Below are 26,289 nucleotides of genomic sequence, written 5' to 3'. Positions count from 1 at the left end.
TAGGTTTAAAATGCCTTTAATAGTAACTTATTCATAGTTAACCACCTGAACTACCTTACCGACTACAACAATAATAATAGCTGTAATTTTTTGAGCAGTTGCTAGATCAGAGACTATGTCAGAGACTTGACATGCTTTATTCAGGTACCGCTCATAACAGTGTGAAGTCAATACTATTATGCAACCCCATTAAAAATTTCTTTCTCTTTTTAATTGTGGTAAAAACACATAAAATTTGTCATCTTAACCATTTTTAAACATACACTTTAGTAATGTTAAGTATATTTGCATTGTTGTGCAACAGATCTCCAGAAATTTTCCATCCGGCAGAACTGAAACTCTGTCCCCATTGACAACTTACTCCCATCCCCAGCAGCCACTGTTCTGTTTCATTTCTATTAAGTTTCATATCTATCCTCATTTTATAACTGAGGGAACTGGGGCACAAGGAACTTAAAAAACTTATAGATGCCTGCCCGGTGGCCAGTGAGTATAGGACTAGGATAACAGCTAGCTGTAGCTGGTCCAAAGCCTGTGCTCTAGGATTATACCTTAAGCTTATCGATTGAAAAGTGTTCTCCTGACCAACTGGATCAGAATCATTGACAGGGATGGTAGGGGATGTGGCTTGTTCAACATTTTTTATTTTTATTTTTGGGACAGAGAGAGAGACAGAGCATGAACGGGGGAGGGGCAGAGAGAGAGGGAGACACAGAATCGGAAGCAGGCTCCAGGCTCCGAGCCATCAGCCCAGAGCCTGACGCGGGGCTCGAACTCACAGACTGCGAGATCGTGACCTGAAGTCGGACGCTTAACCGACTGCGCCACCCAGGCGCCCCGGATGTGGCTTGTTAAAATGCATATAGGGTCTGATCCTATATGGTTTGATGCAGAAGGCTGGTGGGTGAAGGATTGGCCAGGAATCCTCTCATGGTTCTGAAGCACATTCAAGTTAGAGAAGTTCGGTGTTTTAGTTCCCCTGCTTAAAAACAGGCTGGGGCACCTGGGTGGCACAGTCAGTTAAGCATCCAACTTCCACTCAGGTCGTGATCTCACAGTTCATGGGTTCAAGCCCCCCGTTGGGCTCTGCGCTAACAGCTCAGAGCTTGGAGGCTGCTTTGGATTCTGTCTCCCTCTGCCTTTCCCCCACTTGTGTTTTCTCTCTCAAAAATAAACATTAAAAAAAAAAGTGTGTGTGACACACACACACACACACACACACACACACACACACACACACATAAAAGAAGGCTGAGACACCTGGGTGGCTCAGTCAGTTAAGTGTCCACTCTTGATTTTGGCTCAGGTCATGATTCACAGTTGTGGGTTTGAGCCCCAAGTCAGACTCTGTGTTGATAGTGTGGAGCCTGCTTGGGATTCTCTCTCAAAAATAAATAAACTTAAAAAAAATTGTTATAAAAAAAGAAACAGGCCCACTTTGATATGGATACGATCTGATCCGTGCCCTCAAGGAGAAGTGTGCTGGGGGAGACAGTAAAGAGAAGAAGCAGGTGCCATAAAATGCAACAAGAATTAGAGAAAAGGCCACTGTGAAGAGCACAGAGAGATCTCTGGGTCTGAAGTGACTGCCCTTCTTATCCATTCAGGATCATGTTTGCCAGTTTGCACTATTCACACGGATACGATATTGTATACCTAGCACACGTCATGCATTTCCTGTTAGAGTTGCCATGGAGCGCTGTATGCAGTGGGCTTTTAGTCAACGATTACCTATTATTTGTTGTAATAAATCACTGGTCAGTCACTTTGGCACATTTTACTATACACGTTTAGGGTTTCAGGCTCCTGGAAGTGAAGGACAGTATTACCTTAGCATGCATGTTATCTGCATAGCACAGAAAACAATAACCATTGGGCTAGCTATAGTTGTTTTTAAGTTTACTTATTTATTTTAAGAGAGAGAGAGAGAGAGGGTGCACGCACGCACGAGTGGGGGAGGGGGAGAGGGTTGGAGAGACGGAATCCCAAGCAGGGTCTGCACTGTTAGCACATAGACCGGTGCGGGGCTCTAACTCATGAACCCATTAGATCAGGACCTGAGCTGAGATCAAGAGTCAGATGCTGAACTAATTGACTGCTATACCCAGGCACCCTGGGCTATAGTTTTTCTAACAACTCAGTCATTCCCTGTTGATAAGGCAGGCACTGAGATAACATGAACTTTACCAGACCTGGAAGTTCTTCATGGGGGAGAATCTGACTTACAATTTGAAAGCAAAAGTGTTGATGATGATGGTGGTGTGATGACAACAGTGATCACATTTATAGGAAACATTCAGACATTTTTATTTTTTTTTTAATTAAAAAAAATTTTTTTTTAACGTTTATTCATTTTTGAGACAGAGAGAGACAGAGCATGAATGGGGGAAGGTCAGAGAGAGAGGGAGACACAGAATCTGAAACAGGCTCCAGGCTCTGAGCTGTCAGCACAGAGCCTGACGCGGGGCTTGAACTCACGAACTGCGAGATCATGACCTGAGCCGAAGTCGGATGCCCAACCGACTGAGCCACCCAGGCGCCCCGACATTTTGATTTCTGGCACTTAACACTCGAGAATGTTTTCTCTAGGGTATTGAATTTTCTCTAGGGTAATTTACTAGAAATACAAATTGATCTAATTCTTTTCCTACTCACTTTATTTCCAAATCACATCTCTGAGCATCCAGGGAGCTCCCTCTGACATTCCAGTGATGGTGGTGCTCCACTGGCACAAGTGAGAACATTTGAGTACAGCTGTCACAGTCCTTCTTTTTCAGGGGGACGTTCTTCCTGCATGACTCTAAGTCTAATGCCAGTGAAACACTTACCTTGGCAGTTTCCAGTGAATTCCTAAAACTTTTGTCAGCCTTGACCATTATGAAATTTTTCTTCAAGATCTTGGTTGTGCCCTCTATTTGCTTAAATCTTGGGAGGCCCAGCATGGCCTGTGATTAGCTCTTCCTCCCTCATGAAGTCAGCTGCTCCTCCCTACTCCTCAAGAAGGCAGAGGGTGATGCTCCACTGAGGTATTCTGATGGACACTGTTTCATTCTTCTTTCTTTCCAGTTTTTCAACCTATCACCCTGGAGAGTCCTTGGACAGGCCCTATTATGGCCTTGGTTTCCTCATGACTCAGTTATGACATTCCTTTAAGGATGTTAGTTTGGTTGCCAGGCACCCACAGCCCCATGGGGAGGTCTCACTGAGAGACTGCTGGGATACTTACTGGGAAGGAGCACCTTCCTAATTGGGATCATGTTATCTTTCTAAAATACTGGACAGGATCATCCATTTGCTTAAACCTGGCTGTGGTTCCCTTTGGACTTACAAAATCAAGTGCAATCTCCTGACCAGGGCTCCCCATGAGGAGACTAGACCCTACCTCTGCTTTCAGCCTTGTCTCCTGCCAGTCTACTCACCTATCCACCCACACACTCACACTCTTCTGTACCTTTCCCATATGCTCTGTTCTCTGCTCTGAAGCACCTCTCCTTGTCTGTCCTGTACACTCTTCATCTTTCAAAATGTCAGATGTCATGTCTATGAAGCATTTCCAGACTTCCCTGGTAGGACTGATCTCTCCTTCCTTTTTTTAAAATAAACTCTACACCCAACTTGGGGCTCAAACCCACCAACCTGAGTTCAAAACTCAAGGCTCCAGGCACCTGGCTGGCTCAGTCAGTAGAGCATGCAATTCTTGATCTTGGGGTCATGAGCTCAAGCCCCATATTGGATATAGAGCTCACTTAAAGAAAAAAAACAAAAAGAGTCACATGCTCTACTGACTGAGCCAGCCAGGCACCCCTCACCTTCCTTTCTCTATACAGCTTCTCATTACAACCCTTGTCACACTCTATTGTAATGATCTGTTTACACTGCTATCTTTCTCAGTAAGCTGTGAGACTCTTGAGGGAAGGGGCCATGTCTCATACATCTTTGAATCCCCAGAACCCAGTACTCAAAACATGGTTTCGAGTGGAGCTTGGCTCTTTGGTGGGGCTCAAGTTGGATGACTGAGGGGAGGGTGATAGGGGAAGATGCTATCTATCTTACCCACTTCTTCTCCTTCATCTGCAAGCATCTTTCTATGCCACATGACCTTCTCCTGGTCTGGTAATACCACTGGTAAATTGGCTAACACTTGCTGAGACTCCAGTAGGACACAGTGACTTACCTCAACAAATGTGATCTTGGGTTGGGGTCAGGTTAACTCATGCATATATCTTAACAGTTAAAGTGCAAGTAAGTCTGTCACATTTGTAGCACTTAAAGACTGAGGGGCTACAGAGAAACGGAGCCATCAAAATGGAAGTGGTCTTGCCAGAGAAGGACTTCAAGGAATAGGTACATTTAAAGTGAGGTTTTGGGGTGCTCGGGTGGTTCAGTCAATTGAGTGTCCAACTGTTGATTTCGGCTCAAGTCATGATCCCAGGGTTGTGGGATTGAGCCCCGAGTGGGACCATGCTCAGCATGGAGCCTGCTTGGGATATTCTCTCATTCTCTCATTCTCTCTCTCATTCTCTCTCTCTCTCTCTCTCTCTCTCTCCCCACCACCCCCCCTGTCCCTGTCCTGTTTGTGCACACGCACTTCCTGTCTCACTCTAAAAAAAAAAAAAAGTTAGGTTTAGAAGGTCAGGTATGCCAAAGGACCAAGGTGGGGGGGGGGGGCGGGAAGAGACTGGGAATAGCAAGTAGAGACAAACCAGTGGGGTTGGCTTTCTCTGCTCTGCAAGAGCCTTGCACGCTTCTGGTCACCAGTGATTCAACAAGTCAAGCAAAATGGAGGACCACAGTATGAGATACTGCATCTGTCTATGGCTGAATGGGATTCTCTAGCATTAGGAAAAGGAAGCCTAATCCAGCCAAATTAATAGGGGTGACTGCTGGTTCTGTTACTCATTAGCTGCTTGACTTTCCATACGACAAGGCACAAGACAGCCTCTGCTTGATGAAGCTGGACTGGAACCCACTGGAATCCCTCTGTTCTTGCCGCATGCCCTGGTAGACCCAACACTTGCTCCTTCTTGGACTCTGAGGGGAAAAGGCTGAACAACCTGTTCCTTTCCTTTTTTCTGGGCATTTTCCCTCTAAGCGTGATCTGGGGATCCAACAATGGGAAAGCTAAGAGCTGGCCTGGTCCAGCTTTGTTTCTGAGTGGGACCATGGTAGATGGATTGACCTGGGCACCAGAGGAGGGTGCTGGAGTTAGGGGAAGGATGTTCATTCTCCCTTGAGGAGGAAATATGAAGATTCCTTCAGCAACTGTAGCCTATACTCTAGTTAACCATAGTCCTTAGAAAGCCTATAATATTCATTTCCAAACTAAAAATTGGAGGCATGCAATCTTATCAGGAAGACCCATTACAAAAAAAAAAAAAAAAAGAAGAGAGATTTTCATCAAATAGTACTTTATGATTTTACAAAACATTTCAAAGACATTTTCTCACTTGCAGGAGGGAGGGCATGGTACTTTCTGTTTTACAGATGCAAAAGCCAGTTCCGATTTAGTTAACCTTTTCAAAGAAACTTATGGGAAGGATAGGACTAGAACCTAAGGCTTACCACCTGAAATCCCAAACTCTTCTAAGTGGTATACCCCAAGGTATGACTGGTAACAGCAGTACCTGAGATGATTAAAGAAAAATATTTAAATATAAAAAATTAATATATATTTGTTTTATATATTATATATTTAATTTTTTATTTTGATGTGATTTATAAAAAAAATAACTATCATATCTAAGCTTATTTCAGAGATATTATTACTCAGGATGAGGCTGAAAAAATGGTATATAGGTAAGGTGCAAATAAGCAAATATGTGAAAATGTAATTAAAAGCTAAAAAAAGTTTTTAATGTTTATTTATTTTGAGAGAGAGCACACACGAGCAGGGGAGGGGCAGAGAGAGAGGGAGAGGCAGAATCTCAAGCAGTCTCTGTGCTATCTGTGCAGAACCCAACTCGGGGCTCCAATGCAAGAACCATGAGACCAAAACCTGAGGTGAAATCAAGAGACAGACGCTTAACCAACTGAGCCACCCAGGTGCCCTGAAAATGTAACTTTAATAACTGAATTCAGGAACAACTGAAATATAACATGCTTCCATCCTGAGTTTCCACTTGACAGTTTTTACTATAATTATTATGACATCAGAAATACTGAAGAATATTTTCAGTGAGAGAAAATTCAATAATAAATATGTGAATGATATTTTAAGTTCTCAAAAAACCTAAAGCATTTGTAAGAAAGATTAAAGGGGATGACATTTGATTCTTGTAGGTGCTTCTTAGTAACAGTAACCCTTTGCTTTATAGAAACACGTCTTTTAAAGTTGCCATTAAGGTAGTAAAAGAATATTTCTGAAGACTTGGAAAATAGAGAACATGTTTTTCTTATTTTAACACCTAAATTGTAGTGATAATTTGGTAGATATTTTAATAATATTTTGAATTAAAATTCAATAGCCAATTCCTGCAATAACCAGAGAATTTTAGATGCTAACGTAGGTCTACATGAATTTCTAAGAGTTCAGCTGAATTCATTCAACACGGTCGACAATTCACATTGGGCTGATGGGTCGTTACTACCAGTGCTGAGATTCTGACAGATGATATTCCATGGCCTTTGATAGGGAAGCCCTTTAAATGATTCCTAAGAATGTAATAGTTGGAATATCTGAAGAGGGGTTAGTTTTGAGCCAACTGGTGAATGCAGCGACAACTGCTTGGGAAGGCATCTCAGCCCCTGTCTCAGACACGGCCTTAGAAGGGGCATGGGGTGTCGGGGATCCTGCCTGCTGGACAGCCTATCAGATTTATTTTCCGATTTCTGAAAGGTGAAAAGTCTGGAGAAGCTGCCTCCTTTCCTCCATCTTTTCCCGACTTGTACAAACTCTTGTAGTTCTCCGACTTGTACAAAACTCTGAGCACAGAACCATCAGTGGGGTCTGGAAGGCAGCGCCCCTGATGCTCCCCAGGGCACTTCCACCGGCCAGGTCAGTAGTGGCCCAAGAGGACACCAAGGATCACCTGTCCAGGCAGCCCCTCTGTGACTTTCCACCAAACAGAAATAGACAACTCTCCAGGATGGGTGTTCTGAGGTGGTATTCTGTAGCTGAAACAAAAAGTGCACAGAGATACATACAGAGAAAGGGTCTTGCTTCTCTTGTTTAAGGCACCTTGGTGCAGAGGTTAGGAATATGGGCTTTTGGATCAGCTACACCTTGAACTCAAGCTTTGCCTTTTCCTAGCTGTGTGTGATCTGCAGCACACACTGTTACTTTTCTAAGCCTCAGTTTCTTCACCTGTAAAATGGGGATGATAATACGTCCCTTAGAAAATTGTGTTGAGAATAAAATAATGTATACAATGGCCTGTCATGCAACAGGCTCTCAGTACATGGGGGCTGCCACTGCTGCCACCACTACCATTCCTGTCACTGCTGCTGTGACTGTGTCCTCTCTGAGACTGCTGCCACTACCATAGCCAATGCTGTCACCTCTGATTGCTATTGCCACCACCACAATCCCTGCTACTCCTGCCACTGCTATTGTTGGCTGGAGATGATTTAATTCCATTTATCACAGAAAGGTTCAGTGAAGTGTACAGTATTTGAATCATAACAGGATTTTACGTCTTCAGAGTAGCTTTGAGGGTTCTGAGGGACATCAACATTCTGGAAGGTGCAATGAGCAGAGGCCAACTCATCCCTAAAGCTTCCCACCCCCTCCAAACATAAATCAGAGACTGAACTGTCGCTTTAAGAAACTAGACTCAGGGGTGTGACATAATTTGACACCTCATCAGTATTTGAAAACAAGTACATTTAAAAGAACTTAAAAGCTTAGAATATCAGCTGAGGAGATACTAATGAAATGCAGGTGACCTGATATTGGGAGCATCACTTACACTGGAGGAGGAGGTAAAACAGGACAGGGTTTCCAGCAACAGAGAGCAGGAGAAGGAAGAATACTGGCAAAGGCAAATGGCCCAATGCATTTATATAAAAAGGAGGAAACTCCCCGGAATGTGGAAACTGAGTGAATGTAAAATGAATAGACATCATTAACATTTTGCTTTTTAAAAAGGAAGCATGAAATCACTTAGCTTTAGCCCTGCATGGAAAATGGAAACACTTGTGTTATACTCCAGTAAGGTTATCTGGGGACTTTACCAACAGTTGTAGGAGGCTGGAGGAGAAAAGAAGAGACAGTGGAAGGCTTGCGAGATGAATTTGGCAGGGAAGACAGAGGTGACTGGACAGGAGGGAGGAGAGCAGAGGTGAATGTTTGGGTCAATTATCTTAATATGTGACGGGTCCCGAGTTGTCTACTTGCCCAGATGGAGGGTCTCAGTGGATTGGAGCCATCTTTACTACACAAACGGAAAGGGGAGACCAAAGGTGCCTTCGTTTTGAAAATTCTTCTCAGAGCCCACAAAATGTAGGCTGCAAGATGTATCTTTAAAAATATTCAGGCAGGATGATCAGATAGGGACAGACATGTCTTTATTTTAAATTATCTTTTGACAAGGAAATTTAGAAAAACCTGGCCAGGTATGCCGCGTGGAAAGCTACCTACTGAAATGAAACAGTTGGATTTATAAGCATATTGCAATCTAAAGGAGTTTCCACATTTGCTAGCACATTTGAGGTCATCCTTAATTTTCTGGATTTTTTTTATAGCTTTATCAAGGTATAATTTGCATACCATAAAATTCACCCATTGTTAAGTGAATAATGGGTTGATTTTTAGTTAATTATGAAGAGCTCTGCAGCCATCATCTTCCTCTCAGATTTTTTTTAAACAGAAATCTTACTTGAAAATAGTTTTATTTTTAACACTGAGTTAAACATGTAAACATTTTTATTTAATTTAGAATATTTTATGCCATATTTAAGCTGGTATTGCCTATGAGAAAAGCAGAGGGTGGAAGTCATTTTAAGGCAGCTTGTAGCTAAGAGCAGTAATATTACACTTCTATTTTATAACCTGTGGGCTCATTCTTTCTTTGGAAAACACATCTACATGAACTAACATTAACTCAAAGTCACTTTAAACTTCAAAGATTAAAATATCACTGAAGAACAGTGATGAAATAACTGGTGAAAAGATTTTCTTCCAATTATTCTAGAAGTGAACAAAAGGTCAGTATGATATAAACTGTTAAAAGTACAGTGAATAATTTCTTTCTAGCACTGTCAGAAACTTGGAAACTAGTTTGCTAAATAGTATTTACTAAATGTATATTGTATACCTATTTCTGTCCAAAATGCTGTGGGGAGGTATGTGATTCAGCAAATAGAATTCCTTACTCCCTAGGGTGGTGGTGAGAAAGTTCCCTACTTTCTTTTCATTCAGGTCCACTAACCTAAAGTGGAAAAAAAAATTGTAGAAACTCTTGATTTAATAAAATAAAAATTCCCCTGCTTTTAATATAAAAAGATTTATAAAATTCCTTAATAAGTACAACAAAAAATTCAAAGAATGCTCTGAACTTCTTTACTATAATCAGGTAAAGGAGAGAAGGCAACAGATGGTCGTGGGGTATGGAGATGATGTGGTAAAGAGACAGAGAGAAAAAGAGGAAAAAAAGGGAGAGAATCAAAAACAGATAAAGAAAAAGAAGAAAAAAGCAAGAATTCGTGGAAAGGAAAAACGAGGAAGGAACAGGAAAGCCATACATAGAATCACACACATACGGACCCACACACACAAAAAGAGAAATACTCTATGAGGAAAAAAAGAGAGATGTCCAAGGAGTAAAACCATCCTTTCATGGCCCGTATTTGGATCTTGCTATTAAAGACGCTGAAAGCCATGGTGTGTTTGTGCAACCACAGGTGTAAGAACAGGACATTGGGAACCTGTCCTTCGAGCGAGATGAAACGAGGCTCAGGGCGAGATACGGCCTCTTTGCCAAAGGCTCCCAGTGTAGCTCGGAGAGTTTCCAATCTACACTGGGAGATAGAATGAAAGATGACTAATAGAACAGAACGGGGTGTGTGGTGATCAGAGCAGAAGTCTTTCTGGGGCAGGACAGAATTGGGAAGGAGGGCACCATGTGGGGAATGATGGCAGGGAGTGCTGGGAAGGCACACGGATACTCTTGCTCTTTCCCTCCTCATCAGTTTCTGCTCAGGCAAAAAAAAAAAAAAAAAAAAAAAAAAAAAAAAAAAGCGTATGACTAAGAAAAAGATACCAATGTGAACTAACCAAATTCACATTTTGTTTGTGACTGAATACTTTCAAGGTTCTGTCTGGTTTTGGTCATTAGCCTAGGGTCACCAGGACCCAAGTGAAACCTCACTGATGCCAACTATGTTCATATCTTTATTTATAAAGTTTGCCCTGAATTCTGGTTGGGGCTCTATCACCACCTTGGCTGTGAGTGACCTTGGGTAGCTTCTAAACCCTTGTTGAGTCTTAGTGTATTAAGTTGTAAACTGAAAGAATTTAACTAGAAGATTTCTGAGATTTTATCCAACTAAAAGAATTATATTTTTAATTGAAATTGAGCAAAAAAAATTTCTTGAGACTATAAATCGGAATAGAAAAATTTTGATTAAAATATCCCTAAGAACATGCTATAAATTAAGGTCGAAGCAAACAACTTTAAAAATCAGATTTAACCTACATATACGATCTCTTATCTAGTACTAAACCATTTGCCACTAAAACTGTGAAATAGGCTCTATCAGCACTAGAACTGTATTGCCTTGATATACATGTTTAGATCTGCAATTTGTTGTGAATCATATATCAGCCTTGAAGTCCTCATTGGCAGACTATCAGCTTTTTAAAGAATTTGACTTTTTAAAGTCAAATCTATGGCATATAATTGTAAAAATATTAAATGAACAAGGAAATAAAGGGAGAAATGTAATAACTATGCATCTCAAAAGTAAGGTTATGTTCCTTCATCTTTCATTTTCACCAGACATCACTCGGTTCTGATTTTCGTATTCCTGCTTACAAATAAAGGGGGAAAGGCTGTGGGTGGTGGGACGCATGGGTGTGGGAGGGTACACTGTTGTCTATTAGTGGAATCAACCCTTTCAGCTGACAAAGACAACAACCAAATCTTTAGATGGTTTATTTGATCTGCGTGAAAGAGTGGCAGTGGGATTTCTGGCACTTGAATAAGCGGAAACAATATTTTTGGCTAGAGAGACTTCTGAGTTCTCTCAGGGAGTCTTCTAGAAGGCCATCTGGCCCAAACAGTATTTCTTTTGTAAAGCCCTGCATTTGGAAACACAAATGAAAGGTGTATAAGCTGCAATCAGATACCTATGAAAATAATTTGCTTTCAGTATGTGGAGGGGGGTGGGTATTATTCTTTGTAATTCTCTAGATGAAAAGACTCACATGAGGAAAAAAAATCTTTCTTTAATAAGATATAAATTCCCAATTTATATTCCAGCAGAGGGTTTGCTTATTAATGTAAACTTATTAATTTACATTATTGTTTTCTCGCAAGTGAAAGTAGAATGTTTCGATGATGTTTACAGTTATTATGTCAAGTAGTGACCTTGTTTTTGACCTTTTATAATTGTTAACTGAACCTAGATTTTAAAGGGGAACATTTCCTCTTCCTTGGTTTTTAGCCAGCTTGTGAAGCTGTAACAAATGAAAATAACGAAAAAGTTAGACGAAATCCTTCCAAAACCAAATGAAGCACCTATAATAATGATCTGAGTAAAACTGAAAATGATGCATAGCCGTATTTGTGGTAGGATACTGCAGAAACAGGAATATTCTAGCAAAGTGTATCTTTAAAATCTATCACATGTAATATACTTTGCTATTCTTTCACATTTTTTCTGTTAGTCTCCATTTATAAACGAATGGTAAATTCTTATATTAAGATATCTAGAATTACCTATTAATCATTTCCTTTAGTTGTCATTTTTTGCCCAAGAAGAAATGAATATGAAAAGAGAAAACATTTAGCACTGGGTTTATAATAGAGACATGAAAAAATATGCTATATCATAATACATGAATGTATACATATTGCATAAATATTTATATGTACTTAACATGTAAGTTACATATCATGACATAAACTAAATATTTGCTTGAGATGTTTTCATTTCAGTTATCCAATATTCATACTATGCACAATTTTTAGTTGATAAAAAAAGAACTGTCAAAATCATATTTTTAATAAGCAATTCTAAATTCAGTTCTGAATAGAGAATTTTCAAATAGTGGAATTGCCACTAATATGGAAAAAATAACAGAAACAAAATCAGCCTTTAAGAAAATCCTTTATAAATTTAAAGTAAATCACATGGAAAGTGATTTATCCTGGCTAAAGTTTCTACCAATAATTTGAAGCTAAAATAATTAATGACATGAAGGGTATATCTCAAAATATATTTTTCTGGAAGGATTGGAGAAAGACTCAAGTTTGATTAATATTGTGGACATATATCTCACGACTCATGTCTGCAAGTTAGACATATTTTAGCTTATGGGAATTAAAATAGGAGCATAGAGTATGTGAAATGTTTTAAGCTTTTCCAACAGATTTTTACAAGAAAGGTGAGCTTGTAATGTCAATCTATAGCCTAATTCCTATTCGTGGGGACTGTTGTGCCAGGCAAAATTCTTTAGCCTATAAATATCTATAGTTTCCTGAAACAAAGCAGTCACTAGTATCATTATCCCAAATGGTACCATTATGCTGAATGGTGACAGATTATATGAGCAGATTATTATTTTTTTAATGTAAAGTATTTTTTACCTGACATTAGACTAAGGGGACATCTTCTAATTAAAATAAAACAACAAAAAATTCTGTGACACCAAACTGAACTCCAGTAAGTTACCTACTTGTGATCTAAGTATTCCCACAAATTTTGTTATTTGGAAGGGACAGAAGAAAAGGCAGAACTTTTATTTTTGATAATAATTATTATAGTTATGGAGTAAGAATAATTATTATTACTATAGAAAACACAAATGAACCAGCATTACCTGTGAACTTCAGCTATGGCTTTGGTCTCAGGGCAGAATATACTTTAAATACAATTTAAGCAGAAGTAGAGCAAGGCAAAAATATATAATTTTGGTTTCTTGGGTCATTTCTACTTAAAAACATTACTTGAATGAAATTTTCATCCGAGTGGGGAAAAAAAGGTCTTTTGGAAATTTGTAACTGTCTCACTAGGACACAAACTATCAGTTTCCTGTAGTTGAGAGAGTCACCTGTGCTTTGGACAAAATATCTGAGGGTAGATGTTTTCATCAGTGATTCACATTTGAAATAAAACAGATTAGATGTTTGTTGGAAGCAATACTTTATACAATTGAGCAACCTATTTATACTAAATCTTTACAAACAGAATGCACATTATTTAAACCCCAAGACCCTTCAAGACCCAGAGTCACCTACCTGCAGACCCAATTTTTGTGACCAGCCAATTTATAGGCAAAGTGAAAGAAACATGCGAACAGGATAAAATAACCATATGTCCCCACTGGAAGCCCCATTACTTGAATCATTTAAACCTTGCTGGACAAAGCACCAGGAGAATTTGCTGTAGGAAACAAACAGCAATGGGGCAGAGAGGAAATGACCTAATAGTAAGTCTCCCTTCTGCTCTAATTTCTGTGGTTCTGTGTTCAGAAAAGCTGTCCTGTCACACTGTTGTGGAAGCTTATACTCCAACAAGAGAGCATTTCTTATTAAAAAAAAAAAAAAAAAAAAAAAGCCAGTTCAGAATTTAACATTTAAGTTGCCATCATCAAAAGGCAAGGACACTTTGGGACAATTTTGTTTGGGAACAATACTTTTAAGATATGATGGAAAAGTGTTTTTGCTTTCATTCAAGAACTGAAATGCCAGCAAAAGAGTATGTTTCTAGTTTGAATTTTGTTTGTTGGCTACCGAAATTTAGGGTAACCTCTCCCATACTCCTAGCTGCTTACAATACCAAGAGGCATCCTTTGATGTGATCCAATGTGAAAACCAGGGTAGACTAACAGAGGCAGTGTTGACCCAGAACTGGAACTCTGCTTGGTCTGCCATTTTGATGACCCATATCTTGCCTCAGTTTATTATTTCAGTAGGAAGTATTTATCACATGCATATTCTTAGCTGGCAGAAGGTACACACAGAGAGGTGTAAAACATTTAGTGAATGTGTGCATAGGCACAGGCAGGAGAGGGGAGTGGATGGAGTTATTGGTATGTATGAATGGAAAAGTACATGGCTCTTCTCTCAGGTAAATACTTATGTGTATTCATGGAGCACCTGGGTTTTGGAGTCAAGATATAGAAATGAACATAAAACACAATGTCAGCTTCGAAATATTTTTCTATAAACTGCAGTGTTTTTCCAATAGCCACTCCTGATTTGAAATCAAAGAACACTATCCTGAAATTGGTGTCAGTCCAAATGGGATGTTTCTAATATCACATATTTTGCCTTTGGATTTTAAGTGCAGGTTTGTGCAAAGATGAGCCTGTGTGTGAGGGTGAACGTGTGTGCAAGGTCAGAGCTGAAGGCAGGTATCCATAATGAGCAGAGGGAGTGACCCACTTAATACTGTTACCCTCATTTCCAAGTCCCGGGATTTTTAGGTGTTTTTACTGCCAGTGAAAAGTGTTAAGTGGTACCTCTCACACTGATGTCACCAGTTCACCACCCAGAGCCAGTTTTGTCTTTTTTTTTTTTTGTAAAGGGGACTGTTTAAGATTTAGAACCTTGGTAATGTTTCAACATTCTTTCTCTCCTAAGTACTTTTGCATCGTAGGTATTAAAACTCCACTCCTTATGTAAATAACAAGGCCGAGTTCAGATATTACCTCTAGGATAGATTTATAAATGCAACTTTCCCCCCATTCTCTTAAAAAGAGTCAAACGGTATTACTGCAAATAACCTTTAAGATAATTAACTGACAATGCTGCGAGTAGCATAAAATCTTCCTTCAGGCGACACCTAATTTAAGTGTTACTGGCACAAAGTGGAGACAGATTGCGCATCACTACTGCAATATTTACATAGCAGAAACCCACAGAGCAGGAAACGCGAGGCTCAATGATGCACTAAATTAGGAACAACCGTACTCCAGCGTTAATTTGCTCTCCATTCTATCCAAATCTCAGGTCCAGAAATTGGTACAGACACATATACAACCTCCCACTCTTAAATGACTCAACCGGAGGAGATTTTGGTACATTTTTGCCCCGAAATTAATATAAATTGGAATTTATTTCTTCTCTCCACAAGGACCATTTGATCAAACTGTGTTTATTTCATTACAACTTGCTCTCACTTTGATCTAAAATTATTTTCCTATGAATGTTGGTTGTATCTGAGTCTGTAGAGAAAAACTAAACAGACTTCTATTTTCTCAAAGGCTTCCAATATAGTTTATGAACAGAATAAACTATAGAGAGACTTGAGGGCCAGTTTGCGAAATATTCAGAAACATGGAAGGGCCAATTTACCTGAAGTGAATTTCTCACTGGTGAATGCTGTCCCCCTGCCCCCATAACTTACCCCTCTCAATGCAATGGTTTTTGAAACAAATGAAACAACATATTTTTTATATTTTTCCCCACGGCATTTTAAACACCAGTTTCACCCAAGGTATTAAGAAAACGTTTACCTTTCCTAATTGTTGATGTTCTTTAAAGGCAGTGATCAGTTCTTCAGCCCACTTAATCTTTTCAGGGGAAGGAGAAAACTGTTCCTGAACCACGGCAATTTGGTTAGGGTGTATCACCTGCTTACCTACAAGAAGATTAATAACACCGGAAACACAAAACAACAAACAGATGTTCAAACAAAATGTTTCAACCAGGAAAGCCTCCTAATGCCTCACAGACTGTACGCAAAATAACTAATATTTTACAACTTTTTAAAAAGAAAGGAACTGCAATCTGGCAGGCTTTTCCAGAATACCACATAAGAAACCTAGAAGAATGGGAATAATTGTGTTTCCTATCCTATAGAAATACCACATTAGCGCAGATAATCTCTAATTTTTAGTTACAGGTGGGTAGACTGGCAGCTCGCTGGCTAATCCTTTGGCAGAAACTTTAAAGGATAATAACTGCAAATTAGAGTGATTATTTTTAAAGTATAAAAAAATGATATAACTCTTTCAAATTTTACAAGTTGTCTTTTGCTTATTTTGTATCATTTATCCCACCTGCCATGATTTCTTTTAGGAGTAGTCTGTTGGTTTTCATAAAGCTTACAGAAGCAGATGTCAAATAGCGGCTTATAATAACATATAATAACATATTAAGAAAATAACATTTTCTCTCTTATAGATGAATACAGTGTGCCATTTCTAACCACCAACAGAAAACTGGATGTCAATGAAAATATTTTATTCAGTACAGTGACACAGAAGGCAAATTTGAACAGTGGTTTGGTCTCTAGATTACTCCATTTTAAAATGTTTAAGTAAAAAAGTTACAGAAAGTTTCTCTACCCAAAAACATAACCAGATTTTCCCTTTTTTTAAATAGAATGAAGACTCAATATTTCCTTCTTTTATCAATATTTAGATACCCCAGAAGAAATCTTATCTCTGTAGTGATAGCTTTAAAAAAGCTTTCTGCTTCTTTCTTAAGTTTAAGGATCTTAAGTAAAAACATTACACAAACATAAGACTCACAGGGTTCTATGAAATCATGAAGTCATTAAAAGAAACAACTTAACAATCAGGGAAGTATGCAATTGAATCAGGTCATTAATAAAATACAACATAATTTAATGATATAATAATGACAAGGTTATATTTTATTACATACATTATAAAGTTATGGACATATTTGGTTCTTTAAAAATGAATGTGCACTTAATGATAATTTGCTCTCCTAAATTTATTTGTCCATATATCAATTTGTTTTGCTTTTGAAATAGTTGTTTTAACATTTAGGCAGTACAAATTATACTCTTGATGTTTTTAAAAATGGTCAATTCCTGTTACTCTCATTATTCTATTGAATAGGAAAAAACCCAATATTTGTTAAAAAAAATTCTTAGTGTTTCAAGGAAAAGAGTTTAAATGAATAAATGTAACAGTATCTTTTCTTACAGTAGCAGAATTAGAATCCTTTCACATTGTTATTTCATTCTTATCTGTCAGCACACTAATACAACATTAAAACCCTATACAAATAAAGCTGCTTTAAATTATTTGAGGAATTGTGCTTGCTTCAGCAGCATATATACTAAAACTGAGGAATAATTTCAGGGAACAAATAATACCAGCGATGATAAATGAGAGCTTTTTTTAATAGTAGGTATTGCAATTATATTTAAGTAATCTAATTGTTGTTACAATATTATTAATAAAGGATATCAGTTCTGGTAGTCATTTTGTACTAATTGTTAGTCCTGAATTTTATAATTTATGTACATAATTTATACTGATGTGTTAAAAGCCAGATTTCACGGGAACTTCTTGGTACAGACACTACGACTTGAGGAGAAAAACTATTTAGAAATGCTCTGAAACCGTGGATGGCTTGCAAGTATCCATCTTTTAGGTAATGAGGGTAATTTTCAGATATGTGTTAAGTTTCAGAAATTTATGAACATCCATGTATGAAGTTATCTTTTGTCGATTCTTACATATCCCAACAACAGGACATCAGACTTTAATGTCATGTGGGAGTGAAGCAAATATTTTATACAGAAGAGCTGTTATTGGCAAGTTACTGAGGGTGCAAAATTGGAAGACATTAAAATTTATGACCATGAAATCCTTTTTACAGTACCACTTGATATATCGTGCTTTAAATCAATACCTGTCAAGTCTTTTAGGTGACTGTATGATGGTGTCATTTTTGTCTTCTACAAAAGACTGCAAAAAAGAAGAAAACCTACCGTGCTTCATATTTATAATCTTTCTTCTCAGCATGCAGGACTGGAATACCTGTGATGACTAAGTCAGCTGTTGAAGCTTTATTCCAAGATTTATTTTTGGCTTCTTTTTATAAAAATAATTCCTAATGTTAATAGCCACTTATAGAGCCAATGCATTGATTTAAAATCAATCTGCATGGACTGTGGCCCAGTGAAATAATGACTGCAGAAAAGAAACTATAACCAACTGTTTGCTGCATGGCTAACTTTAAAAAAATACAACTCATTAAAAATAATATATAATTTTGAAAAGTACAGAAAATCCTTATGGCACAGACTGTCCCTTATCAGCGTTACAGATATCACAATACTTCCATTTGATTTGAAAACTTTCAGCCACTTGCTTCAGATAGAGTATTTCCCCTTCCTTCTGTCCCTCCTTCCTTTCTCACTGTCCTCCCTTCCTGTGCAAAGCCCAAGTTATGGCAATTAAATGACAAATAATTAGGACAAACAGATCAGAACTGGGTCTAAAATACTCAAAGAAAGCCCTTATTGTTTAAAAATACTACAAGTAATCTCATATCTTATAATCAGACTAATTACCTTTTATTGGTATGTAGAAATATAATTGGGACAACAAAGCCCTTCTTTCTAAAAATTGCAAAATGGTTATGAAGTGTAGCTCCCCACTTTACTGACTTGTTCACTTGCATATATAATGGGCACTGTACCCTCTGTGCCTCCCCATTCTCCCCCTGCTTCCATTTGTGTGTGTGTGTGATTTAATACTCCCTGTTGTTGAGAAACAATAGTGCCAAGCCCGTAAGCTCCTCACGCTGAGTTGGGCACAGTCTAGAAATTTAAATCTGATTTGAAGTAACTTGTCTTCTGCGATTGAATTAGGGACCAATTTAATTCAGTCCTGTTTCTTGGAGAAATTCTCAAACTCCTTTACAAGTTCTGGAGCAAACATTTACCCCAGAGGTAGCTGAGGACACCCAGGTTATACGGAATGATGGTGACACAGGCCAGCATCAATTCAGTGTTTTCAAAAAAAATTTTTTTTATTGAATTAGTGCCCATTTCACAGCAACATCTGGCTGCTTGGCAGCCAGTGCTACACATTTTAGACCAACAACATCGAGGTCTATTAGATAGATTTCATGGAGCGTTTCTCCAACTTTTCCATTTGGGCTATTCCTAACTGGTCATTGGAAAGAGGCAGGTGTAACACGCCACAGAGACAAGGACAACCTCAGGGCTGGGGTAGAGGGACTCTTTCTTTCTTAGTCACTATTAAATGTAGGGAGAATTCATTTATTAATAGTTCAGATGACTGGAAACTATTTCTCTAGAAGAGATTACATTCGTTTATTAAACAAATTTGGCGGTGGAATCACATTTTATTTTGACTCTTCATGTTAAAAACATAAAAACAAATGTCAGAGCTTCATTTAATTCTAATGTAACATTAACATTGTTTCTTAAGTTGTTTAATTTTATTTGGGGTTAAACCACCATCCATTAAGAGATCTTTTACATTGAAGGTCACTGTATGAAATATTTATCTCCATAATCCCTAACTGGCCGCATTTCAAAAATATTTACAAAAGGGATAGTAAGGATGTTTGTCTCTTTTCCTTCTTATCTGGGTTCATTTCAGATCATGATGGTCTTATAACTTGCAGCAGCAGAAGAAATAAGAATAAAAGAGCTTATGGTGTTTCTTATCCGCAGTTGCGTGTGTGTGTGAGTGAACACAACCGCAGACATGTGTTTGTGTGTAGAATCCTACTGTGGTTTTGAAAAAAATGGATTTCTATTGCAAAAACACAATTTTCGGTTGCTCTCCAGACTCCTGGGGATCTGAGTGATCGGACATAGCAATCAAGAGATATCTGCCTGCGCTCCAGGATGGGATTGCAGGGGACCCACTGATCTGAGTGCCAGCCAATGCCCGTAGGTGTCGTCAGGTGCAGAGACACGTACTGGGAGGTGGGACAGAAGGAAGGGGCTTGAAGTGGCAGGAGAATATAAAAGTAAAAAAAACAAAAAATCAAAGAAGATATCACTGTTGTTTTTCAGAAATGAATTAATATTTTGAACGTTGGAGGAAAATTTTCTTCTACCCATCAACCCAAGTTCTTATGGCAATTCCCTCAAAAACACTCCTGTAATAGCTTCATCCCTCCCTGAGGGTCAGCAAAAACAAAATACTTAAGAGAAAAAGTGGTAACTAATGTAAAGAGAAAATAAAACGAGTGCTTTGTTTTTTGACTTGCGGAGCCAAAGGAAACCATGACCATTTATATAGCAGGTTCTTGCCCTAGATGGCTTTTTCACATGCCAGATAGAATAAGTATAAGAGACATGCGGCTGCAACAGAAACACGACTTTCTGGTTGTAGTTCTACCTTTATGGAGTGTTTGCGAATTTAGATACTGCTTCTAAGATGTCATCAAGAGTCATACCAGTAAACCCCATTGCGGCTCCTTCCCTGGACTGCCTGAGGAGCCCCTCTCCATCTCGAAAGTCGATGTACACCAGATCTATGGCCTGCAGACCGAAGGCCTTCGCTATAACAATAATCTTTTGTCGGGCGTACAGAATATCTTGGGCTTCTTTACCACTTGTTGCACCTGAAATGGGATATTGACAGCAAAGGGAGACATTAACTCTGGAAACCAAACCCAGCCATCTATTGTAGAAACTCCCTTTGTAAAGACATCTATGTCATCCTGGGAACTGCTTCCCAGCAAAACTATGATTCTAGTATAGACGAAGAAAGGGATATGTGGATGCAGAATTAAATTTCATATGTGTCTATTTCTCTTGGAAGGCATCGTTCAGTGTCATTACTTGTGTGTGGAGTAAGAAAAGGCCCCTCCTGTATCTCAGGAGATAGAATCACAAATGATGGGTCCCAAATTACTTCTGGTATATTTTTTCCTTCTTGCCATTGCTTGGAAAGTATTAATCCAAAGACAGCACCACAAAAGGTGGCCGAGTGGCTGTGCAAGGAAATGGTTAACTTCTCTCACCGAGCACAGAAATTTGCGTGCTGTGGTTGCAGTGTCCTGCCATAACTAAGGTTCTGAGCCAAATAGAGCAGCTTCAGGGTTTGGACGAAGAACTTGGGGAAACGGAAGGGCACTCATTTTGAAAGAGGCAGAAAGTGTCCGCTGAACTGTCGGAAACACAAAAGTCTCCTGGAAAGGCTGGTATTAAAATAAGTTCCTTTTCTTTCACCCTAGGAGCGGGTGTGTATGGAGTATCACTGTTTCTATTTGGACCGTGACACTGCTCAGGGAAAGCGCCAGTATTGAGGCCACTGGAACTGTGGTTCTGCAAATGCTTTGTGGCCTTGGCCTCTTTTCTAGGCATGTCCACAGTCTCTAGTTATCCCTGTACCCAGACCAGAGGCATAGTACCCAACGGATGGGGAAGATCAGTGGAAACTAGCATGCTATCTCAATAAATGTTTAATAAGAAGAGTTCTGAAATATACTTTAGGAGGAATTTAGGATCTATTTTAAATAATATTTGCATACTACATTTAGTGTAGAAAATGATTCATTAAAGCAAATGTGAAATTGCTTTAAATTTGTGTTAGAAGCCTAGACAGCCCTCATACTGATGTGAAAATAAAATATTTAAGCAATGGAGAGGTTGTTCATATATTATTATGTACAAAGTAGATGTCATATGTTCCTGAACCACATCTGAGGTTGCAACAGGCTTTTTATTATTTTATACATGAACAGAAGTAATAATGTAGTGTTCTGGAAGCAGGACAGCTCTGAGGGGCCCTAAATTATCAGAAAGTATTGCCCATTCAGCTGAACAACCATTGTCATGGTTGGTAAATATATATTGTCATGTAAATGTCCATTCATGAAGGGGCAAAGAAAAAATACATCCATCCATACACACACGCACGCACGCACACACACATGCACGCACACGCATGCACACATAGAGATTGAAAAAGAGAGAGAGAGAAATGTGATACCTATGCTGGCTCGAAAGTCTTCTCCTCCAAAAACAACAGCATCTAGGAAAAGACCCACTTGAGGTCCGGTCTTTAGTGCTTCTTCACACACGGTCTGTGAAGGAACAGAACAGAACCAAATCTCACGGGAAGTGAACAGTTTGGAGAGAAGCAGCATGATGTATTTAAGTGACAGAAAGATCCAACTCTTCACACAGTTTGGCTGAAAGCAAACTAGCAGCCCTAAAAATGCAGTCCAAATTCACTTCTTTTCAAAGGCATTTAATATTGTCCAAGATAAGTATGTTGTATAGATTTGCTTTGCTTAATGGACTGTAGGAATATAGTTATAAATGTATTTTAATATAATATTCAAATCGTAGTTCATCTAATTTCTAGAGAAACTTTGAATTAACTCATTTTGATTGTACTATAAATTATTTCTGCTTTTCCAAAATTCATTCTTGCTTTAAGAGACTCTCAAACAATAAACATAAAACATAAGAAGAATTTTTAAATCAAATTCACTGGATTATTTGCATTAGGATCAGGATTTCTTAGTAAATGGCCTCAGGACTAAAGACATACAAAAATCTACAATTCCAGAGGGGAAAATAAAAATGCAACAAGACATCCAAGATGTATTAATTAGCAACTTCCATATTTCTATGTGAAAATAAAGATTAATAACATTTGTCATAGCTGGAACTGAATTAACAAAGGTGGAGATTCAGCATGTGGGTGGGGAAGACATGAAAATGGGGTGAGCACACTGTTGATTAATTTCAGAGGCTGTAAGTGCTCTAAGTACACTATGGCATATAACGGTACAACAGAGTTTAGAATTCAATCATTGTATAAATCTAGTTGCATCTAAGGGATATGCTTGATTGTATCTCAGAACTGTGGGGCAGGCTGGAAGAATCTGTGGTCAGTGGTGTAAACACGCTGATCATGAGGCTGGAAGCGGCTCCCAAACATGTGCCCCCTGGCCCTCCTGCAAGGTCCAGTAGGTCTCAAAGTTTCCTCTCAGAGCGTTTACTCCCATATTATCTAAGGCAGTTCAACTATGTTTTTTCTTTGTTTTTAGGGACTTCTTCTCTCCTGCCCTCTGAAACGGGGTGCTACACTGATGTTAACAAGTCAGGTGAAATGGGAGACATATTTTGGAAAACAGTTTAAATGATCAGTGATAAAAGGGAGGAAACAAGATAGCCATGAAATTGTTAAGGCAAATTGTTTAAGGCAGCTTAAACAATGCTGGAAAACCCCTGGCTCAGCTAATCTTCCTGAATGTGTACTGGGAAATACTTTATGTTCTAATGTGGCAAACTGAAATAATATACTACAACTTACTGGTGTATACTAACCTACAAATAGCAATCTTATATAGTAGGCATTATGGCTAACGTTGCTACAAAGAGGCCAGAAAATTTCCCAATAGAAGGCAATTGTATACAAAAGAATAATTGAAAGTTAATTCATAAGGGCAACAAAATACATTTTCATGTACATTTCAACTATAAATATAGTAATTCAAAGCATATGTTTATATATGTTTATTTAATTAAAATAAGAATATATAGACATTTCATTTAAATATTTAGGTCTGGGAAGTTTTCCCTTGCTACTTGACCAATCTCTTTGTCTTCTAAGATGCTCACAGCCTGATTTTGGATTATTATAGGCAATAAATGGTGCTCAAGGTTTACTTTGCTTTAAAAATATTTCTAGAAAAATAGTTTAAGTAGATGTCAAGAGAACAGAAGTTCTCTTTAGGTAGTAAATAAAATACTAACTTATTAGTCACATTATGTTTTCTTACCTTAAAATTGAGCAAACCCATTGCAGTTTCCACAAAAGGGATTAAATTCATAGGTTGTTCAAGTTTTCGGCCTTTTAAGTAGAATGAAAATTTGTCTGAAAACTAAAACCAAAAGTGTCATAGGTGATTAGTAGGGGAAAAAAATGTACAATCACTAAAATGTTAGTCACAAAAGTAGTATTCAAGTCTTTGGCCTAAGGAAGTAATATCCCAGCTTATTTCGTACACAAAAAAAAGAATTAAAACAGAACAAAACAAAACAAAAACAGGAGGAAAGACCAAAGGAAAAAGGTAACAAAGTTCCACCAAACTGAATAGTAAAACTTCAAGCATTCTAATTTTTTTTTCCCCCCTAAAGGAGTAATTTGAGGCCTAGGAGTTAGAAGTGGAAAGAGAGATTCTGGAGTTTAAATGCTTTTCTTAAAAACATATTTGCTTAAGACCTCTAGCCTTCACGTCGTTAAATGCAAATGGTAGGCCCCCAAAACAGCAAAGTGTTGCTCTACCTGCCTTTCTGTTTTTGTTTTGGACCAGGCACTGACATCAGTGTAACTGTTCAGCAGCCTTCTGCGTGGCACCCACATTATTCATTATAGCACCATTATCCTTTGTTCAGAAGGTTTTTCTTCATAATTTTTTAGCTTACCTAGGAAGACCTTAAAAAGGAAGTTTAATTCTTTGAAGACCAAAGCTCGCCAATTTTTTCCATGAGACCAGTTCACAGCTAGCTCTGTGCTGCCAGTGGGGTAGCCCAAATTCCAAAATCTATCATCTGGAAACATACAAAAGCTCCTGCACAGATCTCCACCACCACCACCCCCCCCTTTCAAAAGGAAAAAAAAAACCCCACCACACTCTAAATTGTAAATCTATTATGTCTATCTAGATCTAATAAGATGTAGGGAGATAAAAAAAAAACACACACACAGGTATGACAAAGATATTTTTGTAAATAAAGATGAAAACATATATATCCATTTTAAATTTAAGGAATATTCAGCCATTAATGGATATCAAAGGAAAAGGGAATTTTAATCATCTCTCCATTCAGTCTCAGTTGGGTAAATCATATCTAAGAGATTTGCATAAATATAAACCATCAAAGACTTTTCATCTTCAAAGGGGGTTTCAAGACCCTATAAGCTTTGTACTGTAATCATCGGAGGTCACCACCCTGCAGGAATAGGGCTGCTATGGCAACATAAAAAAACTAATGCTTAAGGCTTAGCATAATATTCTGACTAATAGAAAGGAAACTCATTTTAAAAGCTGGCAGCCTATTTACCAGAAGCAGGATTAGAGGTGTTATTTCCCCTTTTAGCTGCCCCCTCCTTGCTTGTGCAGCACCCCCCCCCCCTAAAAAATCTAATCACTGGGATCTTTAAAAAGCTTTTGAGCAATTTGCAGTAACTTTACAATTAGGCTAAAATAAATCACAGCTTTCAGTAATGAAGAATTATTCCCAGTTGCTCCACGGCTCCTCCCCTCCTCAGACACCATCATCGTCACCTCCTTAGTAACTTTTCAAGGGAAGGAATAACTCAACCAAAATAGCAAGAAAGAGGGCTACAATTGAAGGAGACAAAATGGATAATATTCCGTGTAAATGAAAAGAAAACATAATTTATGTCACATTTAAGCCAGAAAATGGGTAATGAAATATTAGTGGTTCTGGGGTTATATATGCGCTGGAGGAACTTTTTTCCTCATTAAAAAAAAAGAAGAAGAAGAAGAAACTTGCAACATTACTTGCCCCATTCTTTGTGATCACAGTTATAACTACGAAAATCATGAAGTTTAAAACTAGTTAAATACTTTATGTTTCCTGTTCTTACAAAAAAATCTCTAATGCTTTTTTGTTTTTAAGCCAATAGGGGCATTTGAACATTAAATATTCTAGCCCATTCTCCTTCTCCTCCTCCCCTTCTTTCTTAAAAAATTGCATTAAGTACTGACACAAAAGGTAACTAGTGGAGAAGTTTCAATTAATTTTTTCAAAAGGAGACGATTAAATGTTTCCGGCCTGGTAAAGTGTTCATTTCAGTGAGGTGGAGGGGTAGGGGGAGGGGGGTGGAGGAAAAGAAGGGGAAAAAATCACAAAGAGATTGGGGAGGAGATGAAGTAGCAGGGCTCAGCAATTCTTTCAATTCCAGTGCACACCCAATAGTGTGTTGGAAGAATGCACACTGTTCGGGATTTGTGGGAGAATTGTCCCGCGACAAAGGAGGCAGAGTCACGCTTGTTATAGTCCAATAAGCCGTGCCAGTCAAACAAGAACCCACACTAGCGACAAAAGACCAGCAAGAGATTCTCACACAAAAGAAAACAAGGAAGCCCATCTTTCAGTTGTGCATCAGGCTCTGGGTTTTATGCTTCACATAAATACAAACGGAGAGGAAAAAATAAACAGCCCAAAAGACTTCTGTTAACTAGAAATCCTATTTCTATCCAAGGATTTAAAACAGTGAACAGGAGCTGTAGCTGAAGGCTGGGGTGGGTCCTCGTCTCTTAAATGAAGGGTAATAATGGTGATAAACAGGCATTAACTATGAAACCAAAAGGGAACAGTGGCTTCAGATTCCGTTTCAATCCATTTAAGACATGTTCAAATGGGGTAGGAGGCCTCAGAGAG

At 38.4% G+C, this 26,289-nt stretch overlaps 1 protein-coding gene across 4 annotated transcripts in view; it reads right to left on the bottom strand.

Moving 5' to 3' along the window:
- CLYBL (citramalyl-CoA lyase) overlaps positions 1-26,289 on the bottom strand; it is a 245,147-nt gene that overhangs the window by 2,353 nt on the left and 216,505 nt on the right. For 2 of the 4 annotated variants that reach the window (XM_049647510.1, XM_049647513.1), the window contains exons 4-7: positions 23,658-23,759; positions 21,854-21,947; positions 20,313-20,480; positions 15,623-15,747 (exon numbers count right to left, since the gene is read on the bottom strand). In XM_049647510.1, the coding sequence (XP_049503467.1) occupies positions 15,623-15,747; positions 20,313-20,480; positions 21,854-21,947; positions 23,658-23,759 (489 nt within the window). Of the gene's footprint in view, positions 1-5,187; positions 5,625-11,366; positions 11,618-15,622; positions 15,748-20,312; positions 20,481-21,853; positions 21,948-23,657; positions 23,760-26,289 lie in introns of those variants that run through there. The other 2 variants (XM_049647511.1, XM_049647512.1) reach the window with 2 other exon arrangements.

Source organism: Panthera uncia (assembly GCF_023721935.1).
Source record: "Panthera uncia isolate 11264 chromosome A1 unlocalized genomic scaffold, Puncia_PCG_1.0 HiC_scaffold_16, whole genome shotgun sequence".
Taxonomy (NCBI): Eukaryota; Metazoa; Chordata; class Mammalia; order Carnivora; family Felidae; genus Panthera; species Panthera uncia.
Note: the sequence above shows the minus strand (reverse complement) of the source record. Positions and strands in the feature narration are given on the sequence as shown.